Source organism: Mytilus galloprovincialis, chromosome 5 (assembly GCF_965363235.1).
Source record: "Mytilus galloprovincialis chromosome 5, xbMytGall1.hap1.1, whole genome shotgun sequence".
NCBI lineage: Eukaryota > Metazoa > Mollusca > Bivalvia > Mytilida > Mytilidae > Mytilus > Mytilus galloprovincialis.
The window spans coordinates 54,256,602-54,267,751 of NC_134842.1; the positions used below are offsets into that span (position 1 = coordinate 54,256,602).

Here is an 11,150-nt window from a genome sequence, read left to right on the forward strand (position 1 = left end):
GGTTAAATGAAGAAGCACCATGGACTTCAATAAAGAATTATTAATCGATTGATAGAAAACAAGACTTTAAAAACAATTTACAGTGTTGCTTGTTCTTTTGTTTTCTATGTTGTGTGTACAATTGGTTGTCTGTCGGCTTTTTCATTTTTAGCCTTGGCGTTGTCAGTTTATTTTCGATTTTTGAGTTTGACTGTCCCTTTGGTATCTTTCGTCCCTCTTTTACACGAATGTCACAGAAAGAAAAAACACTACCAACTGTACATAGAAAATTAGTTTACTAACGGTTATAATCGTAATAATATCTTCTACTATTATAAGTCTTTTTTACTTTTTCTTTCATGAACATTCTTAACTTGATACGAAATACTAGTAAATATTCAAACTATTTATAAAACAAGGCATTTTATTTGGCACTAGAAAAAATGAAACAAAGTGAATAAAAGAGGAAGAAAAATAGTTTACTTAAATATCTTATCAATTTCGTAACAATTGTTTGATATCAATTGAAAGCAAAGTGCGATGAAATAAAATGTACAAACATGTGGAAATATCTTAAAGGTTAAATATAGACATCAGATTATTTTTATGACGGATGTAATAATTTTATTATGTTGTTACATGAAAATGCTGTCAGATGACCTTGTTGTAAGTAACAGGTTAAAGAGACAACTTGTAAATATAAAAATAAAACACACACACAAATGTATCCGATGGAAATTAAGCAGACATAATTATACCTGGGTACTTGATGGTTTGAGCACCATTTTGACGAAATAAAGTTTTAAAATGCATCAAATCGATTTCGATACTTTATCATGTTATATCAGTACATTTGACAGTTGGTATTGATTTCAAAACTCTAGATTCAATGCATAGTTGATTAAAAGTATATGTCTATAAACACCGTGCGTAGAATATAAATGTCTATGCTCACGATACTAGAGACAAGAATAATTTTACAATGCTCTTACAGAGTCCTTAATAGTTATCAAAGGTACCAGGATTATAATTTAGTACGCCAGACGCGCGTTTCGTCTACATAAGACTCATCAGTGACGCTCATATCAAAATATTTATAAAGCCAAACAAGTACAATTTGTTATTATTAAAATTATTGTTTATCAAACAAATTAAAAAGCATAAAAAATTGTGAACGATAATTCAATTGTTCCGATTAATTAACATTCAAACATATAAATCAAATATTGTCTCTTAAAATCAATTCTATATAACAAAAAACGTTAATTGGTAACTAATTAATATCAATTTAATTAACTTTGATCTAATACATATTTGAATACATATCAGAATAAATGAAAATATACGAAAATTGGCTTTCTTTTTTCTTAACTTGATTATAACTTTTCAAAATGATTTGTAAATGTAAAATAGATTTGAATGTTATAGTTATGTAACAGTTTTATTGTTTGGCCACGCGTGACACTTTGTTGGTTCAAACAGGTGATACGTTGAATAAAAAATTATTGTTTATCTTACTTTAAAATGAAACTGTATTTAATATATTTGAAATGAAAATTAAAGTGTGTTGTTAACAGTTTTCTAGTGGTAAATGTTCTGCGCTACTAACTATGTATATTTTGCCTCAAACACAAAAAAAAAAATCATATCGAATACTCCGTTATTTCAATTATCCTTGCAAATTGTTTTCGTGTATCATAAATAATTTGCATAATTAGTATAAACATATGTTATTTATCATGATACAAGTGCAGCAGCACAAATAACCGACTTAATTGTCTATCTTGTAATTTATTTTAAATTGATCGTGACAATTCATGATGATATCTATAAGAATGTCAATATGTTTGTTGGAACACTTCATTCATAATCCATTTTCTGCGAAATAACAACACATAACATAAAAAAATAATAATACACGAATATGCAAATTTTTATTTGCACCATATTCTTATTACTGATTCAGTCGTGACAAATTGTAAAATAAAAAATTATGCTCGATTTACTTAAAGTAGTGACGTACTATTACTATCATTTAAAATCCTTCCAAAGACGTGAAGGTGTATAAAGTATCTGTCAGCTGACACGATTGGTCATTTGGTCAACAGCTGGTCATATATATAAGTCCACTCAAGTGAGGAATGTATTGAGCGACAGTCTTGTTATAATATGCACGATAAAAATTAATAATACGCGTTTGCATTGTGAATCGTTTAAATTCTAGATATAATTATCTAAAAACAATATGAAGAGGGTTGCAATAATTGGTGCAGGATGCAGTGGTTTAGCTGCTATTAAATGCTGTTTAGATGAAGGTTTACAACCCGTATGTTTTGAAAGTGAAGATGATATTGGTGGACTTTGGAATTATACAGAGGCTGCAAAGTATGGCAAAGGAAGTGTTTATAAATCGTGTGTTATTAATACCAGTAAAGAAATGATGGCGTTTAGCGACTTTCCTCCTCCGAAACATTTTCCAACTTTTTTACCACATAAATATGTTTTACAGTACTTTAAACTTTATGCAAGTAATTTTGGACTTCTTAATTACATAAATTTCAGAACATCCGTCGAGATTATTACACAATGTTCTGATTTTGATCAGACCGGACGATGGAAAGTCACATACAAGTCGGAGAATTCCAGGCAAACTGTCTCAGAGATATTTGACGGTGTATTGGTATGCACCGGACATCATACATATCCAAATAAGCCTACGTTCGATGGAATAGAACATTTTCGTGGTACAGCCATCCATTCCCATAGTTATCGCAGTCCTCAACAATTTGCAGACAAAAGAGTTCTAGTAGTTGGTAAGTGCATTATCTTGTTGAAAAAAAGGCCAATGCCACACTTGGACTTGCATACTTGCTCGATATTTTATCACAATGACGACGCTATCTCGTATATTAAAACTGTTCTATCGTTAACACCGATATTAATGATGACAAATTGAACATTTATGATTAACTTTATATTTTTAAAATATACTTGGTTGTTTCTTTTTTTTAAAGTTACTTATATACCAAAACAGATAACATATATTTCAGTTACGATTCAGATAATTGTATTTGATTTATTACTTAATAATATACTATTGTATTATTTCAAATCCCCTTTTTTGTCTGTCTTCCATTTAGTGCAAATACTGTCCGTCAAACGACTTTTTGTGTCTTTTAGTCATTTTAGTACTACAGCAGGAGGGGTGTATAATGCTTCCGTAGTGTATTAGTGAATTAGACACGGAAAAGTCAACTTCAATGTAGACATTAACTACCAATTTTCTCGAATTTAACAACACCAACTACGACGCTGCCACAGCAACAAAAAGGGAAGGGAGATCACTTAGTTAAAGATGATGTTGAACTGAAACACGCTTCCTGATATAGTCACAATTTAAGAAAATCTTTCTATTAGGAATGATAAATTACTTTTGTAGGAATTGGGAATTCTGCTGTTGACATTGCAGTTGACCTCAGTAATACAGCATCTGAGGTAATTTCTGTTGTAAACGTCTTATATATACATACACATATACAAACTAACTAACAATATATACACTGATGGTTGTTTCTGCCTCATATACTCTTCCTATATAGCTATATATTGTGCACATACATATGTGAGGGGGAGGACAGGGGTAAGGGAGACAGGGAGAAAGGGGGTAGGAGAAAGGAGAAAAGGGGTAGGAGAAAGGAGAGGAAGGCTGGGAGAAAGGAGAAAAAGTTGAAGAAAGGAGAAAAAATAAAATGTCTCTCCTTTTAAAAAATGATCTAATATTTCAAGAAAAAATATCTCAAAAGGAGATTTTTATTCTAATGGGAGAAAGGAGAACGGGGGTAGGAGAAAGGAGAAGAGGGGTGGGAGAAGGGAGAAGGGTACCCCCTGTCCTCCCCCTCATATGTACCATCTGCTCATTTGACATTTTAACTGTCATGCTTAATTTCTAAAATACTTTAGAAATGAAGAAAATGCCTCATGTACAAAATTTGAACTTAGGATATTACAATTTTTTGGGGATAAGTAGTTAAAATATACGATTTTAATAATGCATACTACTTTTAATTTATTTGAAGGTATATCTTAGTACAAGACGAGGTGCCTGGGTTATCGGTCGCAAAGGATTCTGGGGTTACCCAGCCGATGCCGTTGCCAACTGTCGTCTATTGTTTCAGCTTCCTAGAAATGTTCTTCAGTATTCTGTTGAAAAAATGGCAAACTTCAACTTCGATCACGAATCTTATGGAGTAAAGCCAAAACACAGGTACAGCAACGTTTAATTCTTTCTTACACATTCAAATAATAACAGATATATCTTACTAAAAACAAAAAGACAGACAACAAACAAAAACACAAAGACAAAAACCAAGACAACAAACAAAAACCGAAATAAAAAAAATCAATGGTAAAATATATAATGTTAAAAAAACCTCAGATACTTTAAACAATCTTAAAGTGCTTAATTGCTTTACATAGTGATAAATAATTGCATCCAAATTACTTCACAAGGGCATTAGCACTATCTTGGCTAAACAAATTTCGTAATAAATATCTAGTGCGTTTTAATTGAACAAGTGGCGTTAAACTTGAATAAGTTGTGTATTTACTGTATCTAGCTCACGTGTTGAAAATGACTATCGAATATTACGTACTGTCAGCATTGATGACTAGTTAATCGGCTATTTGTATGATTTAACCATTGTTAGCTAGTATTGGAGTTAATTGTAACAGTTTCTTACTTTTTATTTACAGATCACTAGAAGCTCATCCCACAATAAACGACGACCTTCCGATAAAAATTATGACTGGCAAAATAAGAATTAAGCCCGATGTCCACAACTTTGATGACTTTGGCGTAGTATTTGAAGACGGAAGTTATGAACGATTTGATGCAGTGGTCTATGCAACTGGATATTCATATAAAATCAAATTTCTGGATGAATCCGTTGTCAAGATCGAGAACAATAAAACAGATCTTTATAAATACATGTTTCCTCAACACTTAAAACATCCAACACTTGCAGTAGTCGGACTCGTACAAGCAATAGGTGCAGTGATGCCAATATCAGAAATCCAGTGTAGATGGTTCACTCGTGTTCTTAAAGGTAAGCGCCTTGTAGGGTTTTTTTTTTGCGTTCTTTTCGTTTTATAATGGTGGTTAATCATACAATATTTTAAATAAAGTAGGAATTTTAACTGCAACAAAATGTATGTATTCCCTAACTCTGCTATATTTTGAACTTGAATACGATGTCAGTATTAATTTGATATATTTTTTTCAAAGCTATAGAAGGTAAAGAAAAAAAATAAATCACTATCAAAAATTGTTGGTAGAGATTATGCACACAAAATTATAGGCTCTGAACACAATGTTTATAAAAATGCGAAAGGCGTAGTTTTATTATAGAAATAAACACATTTCATTTTGTCAAAAGCTGTAGGTAATTCCAGGATAAAACTAAATGATCTTTTTATATTGTGTTGATACAAAAGTTTATGGAATATCGGATCGCTAATTGATACTAATTGACAGACAATCTATCCCATCCATAAACTGAAATACACGAACGCTACAATTATAGTAAGTAACTATATTTACAGGTATAAATACACTTCCACCTTTGTCGGACATGATGGAGGACATCGAAGCCAAACATCTCCACAACAGTATGCACATTCAGTCACAGAGGCATACCCTACAGGTAATCTGAAAATCTTTGTTTGTCACTTATCACAAAAAGATCAGTTATATTGGCTTATCTGATTTAATGTGCAACTGATTGTTGTCATTAAGCACCAGTATGCTTTTATGTCCTCTTTAAATGATTCTGATTACTGAATATGTAATTAACACGATCGAACACGCGTGCTATATTGGAATGGAAATTCTTAACCATCTTGACTCCATTGATAAATCTCTATTTGATTGTGTTGCTTAATATTTCGTTTTATGAGTTATATTAAGTGCAGTTGTTTTTTAATCATAATGTTCTGTTCTTCTTCTACGTATGGTATTTTCTCGCTATTTTTCTCTAATAGTAGCAAACATAATGTATTTTAAATGACACGTTTTTCACTCAAGAAATACAATGCAGTTAATGTTAATTGCAATATATATCTATATCAATCCCATTATTCTGTACTTTGTTTAATTAGTACTATTTGTATAGAGCATATGTTACGAAACAGCTATAGATGGGTAATCAGGTACATCAAACTAACGTGAACCAATCGTGCAATTGACTACTTAAACAACTTCTTCAATATGAATAGTTATCATTTGGCGCCAACGTAAGCGGGTGTTAATAGGGAGCGCTATATAAGTTTGATTGACCAATATGTTGTCGTCCGTCGTCACGTTGTTTCTACATCTCACCCAACAATAGAAACACAACTTCCACCGATGCTAATATAGATTTTTTTTAAATCATTTAATAAAAACAATTTTTCACATATTTTAATTGTTCCATATAAAAGCTATTGGGTGTCCCTATTCAAGATGAACAAGGTATTTACAATATCTTAAGCGGCAACAGTATGTTGAATGTACTTATTAAATATAGAAAAAAAGGAATCGAATAAACTCTACGAGTGCCGGCACTAAACATCTGTGTAAACGCTAAATCTTACCTCATCTGGGACAATCATGTGGTGAAACAATATAAGAACAAACTGTAAAATTCAGTTAAAAATGGCTTAATTTTATTTATCGATTTGATGTTGTTTTTTATATTTCAGACATTTTGGATACAATATATGGATGAAATAGCAGAGAAAATTGGCTGTAAACCAAATCTCAAACGTTTGTTCATAGATGACCCAAGACTGGCACTCCATTGTTTATGTGGACCCTGTTTTCCTGCTCAGTACAGATTACAAGGCCCAGGAAAGTGGAATGGTGCAAGGGCATCTATCATAGGTGGAATGGAACGTTCACTTTCACCGCTGAAATCCAGGATTCTTCCACAAAATGCTAAAATTGCAGATAGAAGTTGTAATGTTACTTACATAGCCGTTCCAAAATGGCTGACTTCGTATTTTATATTGTGTTTTATTTTTATTGCATTGCTATGTATGTGTGTGTTGTAAACATTTTAATATTGTGATTATGATTAACATTTTAATATTGTGATTTAGATTAACATTTTAATATTGTGATTTTGATTAACATTTTAATGGATACCAAGCATCATTAACCGACGAAGCTTTTTATGTTAACATACAAGGTGGGAACTGCTTTCCAGCAAATAAGTAGAGGCAAATGACCTTGTAACTGAACAAAAATATTGAGATGCAGAGCACATCCGGACACTCAATAATAAAAGTGAATATTAAACATTCGACAATCTATCAAATGTACTAATATTTCTAGAACAAGATTTGAAAAAGTAGAATAGTGTTTATTAGAGAGCTTATCTTTAATAGAATTGTGATACTCTGTCAATAGGATGCATTTTGATGTCATTTTCTAGGTGCCATTTATATAAATTTGATATGTTTATGAACAAATCATACATAACCTCTTTTTTTTGAAAAAATTAGGTTTTAATGATGTCATATTTGTATACACATTTAAATGATGTCATATTTGTATAAACATTTTAATGATGTCATATTTGTATAAACATTTTCATGTGCCATTATTTTTAATCCATAATAGCGTGCCAAACAACAAACTTATAGTTACGAACTATACATATGTTTATGAAGTTTGTTGTACGTATAGTAATACTTACTAATATATATTTAGATTTAAAACAAAGATCACAATATATACTCATATTGAACATTTGAAGTCGAAATAGAATAAATTTTCTATATGAATTGTTTCTTTGCATTATATGGTCTTGTACTGCAGACTTATCCAGATACATAGAAAGACATACTACAAAATATCAATTGAAATGGCTTAATTCAATCTAAAAACATATTACACTGGATAAATTTGATCTATCATACAATGTAAATACAAAATAAATAAAATAAGGGAAATAAATTACAAAATTAAAACAATGTATACAATTGTCTATAATGCGGCTAATGAGTGATATTTTTGTCGCAGGAAACCTGATGTTCATTGAGCCTTCTGGAAAGTAAAAACATAATATATTTATCAAATAGAATAAAAAAAATTCTGATAAAAGATTGCAGACATGATGCCACAGATACCGTATATCGGGTTATTTTCGCAGGGTGTAAATTTTCGCTTATTTTCGCGGATATAACAAAATCGCCAAAATTAATTCCGCCAATTTAAAAGTGTACATGCAAAGGTATTGATAAAAGTTTGAATCCGCCAAAAATAATAACCGCAAAAATATTTCGTATACCTTAATCAATGAAAATTGCGAAATTTTACATCTGCGACAATAACCCGCTATACGGTACGTTTCTTGTGTCTTCTCGTTTCCGAAGTAATGCAATTTATCAAGGTAATGTCACTTTTCATCAATATCACAACTTTCCCATCTTTTGGAGAAGGAATTGCCTACTCTTCTGGGGCACTCTAGTTTTATCTCAATCATTCTGTATTTATTATTCTTGATCGTTAGATTGTCTCTGTAGTGATTTGTGTCTTGTTTTTTTTGGAGGTAATTTATCTAATGGCCATGATATTTTCTGTGTTCGATTTTATTAAGTTAATGTCCTATTTACATAATTGCTTTCTTTTCCTTAAATTCAGTTTTCGCAAAAAAAGATAATGGGCCTAATGTAATTATAGATTATTACATGGCATTTTCCATATTGGTCCTGGTATCAGCCCTAGACTCCCATATCAAGCCAGAGGGCTTATATACCATGGACCACATGGAAAATGACATGTAATAATCTATTCATCACATATTTTCAATCAAAAGATCGCATATACCAAATTATGTTTGATATTTTCAACAAAAATTAAAAAAAAAAATATTTAAAGAATATAATTTAAAAAATGTATCACAGTGAGTTAACAAAGTTCGTATCACAGTAAGTAAACAAAGCTTTGTGACAAATAATTAACAACAATAAATATATTAATTCTCAGAATTGTAAATATTAAACGATTTAAAGTGCTACATGCTGAGGAAGAAAACACCATATCGCTACTATGAATTGGAAATATGTTCTTTGAACTTTCGATGTCATACAACAATCACTTTTCCAATGTGGCGTCAAATATATTCTAAATTCTTTATGACGTCAAAATTTTACTGGAACTTTTGTGATTTCCACTGTTGATTTTACATTTTTTCTACTACAGCAGATTCGTAACTTTTTATATTTCTTTTCATTGTGTTATGATTTATCATTTTTGTATGAATAATTCGATCTGTGAGAAACCTCTGCTGATCGCCTAGCTGCTTTGGATGGTAACCTGCCCTCAAATAGTTTTTGATTGACAGGTAACCGGAAGTTATACTCGGGGGCTTGATATGGATTTCGAGGGTTGATATCGATATTTTCACCGCGGGCTGATAACCAACCTTGACTTCCGGTTTTTATTGGCCATGCGAAAACGTACATATTAGTACTAAATGTGTGATAAACTATAATAATAACGAACTTTATATGGTAAATTTCATCAATTGTTAAGTTATTCTAAACAATAAATATTAAACAAGCGCCACTGATGAGGTAACAAGGTAAACTGAGTGAATAGCAAATTTACACTCAGTCAACAGATCTCAATCGGAAATCGGCCACAGAGCAGAGGATTATTCAGATTCTAAAAATCTTACACCACAAAAACAGGCCACTAGTGTGGTCAAACATCAAAATGGTCTGCTATTGACAAAACGAATACGTGAGATCGATGGTAGAGTTAAACAAGAGAGAATTTAACATTACAAAAAAACTTAACTTTTTTCAAGTAGTCACTGAACAATGAAAATGAGGTCAAGGACATTGGAAATGTGACTAACGGAAACGTCGCAACATGAGCCATCTATAAAGTATGAAGCATCTGGCTCTAAAATATAAAGCTTTTAAGAAGTTAGCTAACGCCGCCGTAGCCGCCGCCGGATCACTATCCTTATGTCGAGCTTTCTGCGACAAAAGTCGCAGGCTCGACAAACACAATACATGAAACCAGAACGGTACCGGCAAACCAGTTAATATAGTATTTATAAATTACCCTTTTTCTTTCAACATGTGCTGCCATGAAGTTCTAACAACGTGTAAACATCTATGATTTACTAGTAAATCAGCAAAAATACGCCTCTAACCTTCTAACTGTCACATAAACGTTATATGCCCGTGATCAACTTGATTTTTCGTTACAACTCAGGAATGGATCTTAATCAAAGAAATCAACTAAAAACGATATTTTTTCAGAAATTAACAACTATAGGATGCTGTACGACTAACAACAATGAACAAAGCTTATACGGTATACTCAGCTGTAAAATCCGAAGATAACAAATATTAAACAATTCAAACGAGAAAACTAACGACCTAATTAATGTAAAAAATAATGAACGAAAAATAAATATGCAACACAGCAACAAACGAAAACCACTGAATTGTAGGCTCCTAACTTGGGACAGGTACATACAGAATGTGACGGGGTTAAACATATTAGCGGGCGCCAAACCCTCCCATAATCATTGGACAGTGTTGGAACAGCACGATACAAGAACTGTATAAAACAATATAAAAATAATGCAAAGGATCAACAGTAACAACCCACTGACAAAAGCGTAACAGTACAACATAGGAACAAACTATAAGAATCAGTTGAAAAGACTGAACTCATCAGATGGATACAAAGAGAAATACATGGAACAGAAACTTCTACATCTGAACAACAAAACAGATACTAAGTAAAAATCGGAGAATACTCGAAACTACTGACAGCTAGTTCAAAGCCAATTGCAACTAACAACGATAACAAAGGATGAAATGTTGTAATAGTATATGCTTATTTCTAGTAAAAAGCCATAGACGAATAATGAAAAAAAAATATGAAAATGTTAATCATATGTATCAAAAAATATTTAAGGTCAGCTGAATATATGATAGTAATAATGTTGGTTTCATAATAAACACGTGGAAACAAGGTACAAAGAAATATCAAACTTCAAATCTACTGCAACGCCTAATTAATTCGGGCCCTTTGACGAAACAGACATTTTGCGTCATACACTATAACTATAAACATGGTTTGAAGGTTTAAAAAAAAGTGATTA

At 31.6% G+C, this 11,150-nt stretch overlaps 1 protein-coding gene across 1 annotated transcript; it reads left to right on the forward strand.

Annotated features, from left to right (window-relative positions):
* The first annotated feature begins 2,098 nt into the window (after window positions 1-2,098).
* On the forward strand, window positions 2,099-7,751 carry LOC143076044 (flavin-containing monooxygenase 5-like). The gene is made up of 6 exons (XM_076251672.1): window positions 2,099-2,792; window positions 3,419-3,474; window positions 4,056-4,243; window positions 4,732-5,084; window positions 5,581-5,681; window positions 6,718-7,751. The coding sequence occupies exons 1-6, from the start codon at window positions 2,225-2,227 to the stop codon at window positions 7,066-7,068; spliced, it is 1,617 nt and encodes a 538-aa protein (XP_076107787.1). The 5' UTR covers window positions 2,099-2,224; the 3' UTR covers window positions 7,069-7,751.
* Window positions 7,752-11,150: the final 3,399 nt, after the last annotated feature.

Excerpts from the sequence above, each read along its gene's own strand:
- LOC143076044 (XM_076251672.1), top strand. The coding sequence starts at position 2,225 with ATGAAGAGGGTTGCAATAATTGGTGCAGGATGCAGTGGTTTAGCTGCT. Across the intron at positions 2,793-3,418 it reads CAAAAGAGTTCTAGTAGTTG|GAATTGGGAATTCTGCTGTT; the intron begins GTAAGTGCATTA and ends TTACTTTTGTAG. Across the intron at positions 5,085-5,580 it reads GTTCACTCGTGTTCTTAAAG|GTATAAATACACTTCCACCT; the intron begins GTAAGCGCCTTG and ends CTATATTTACAG.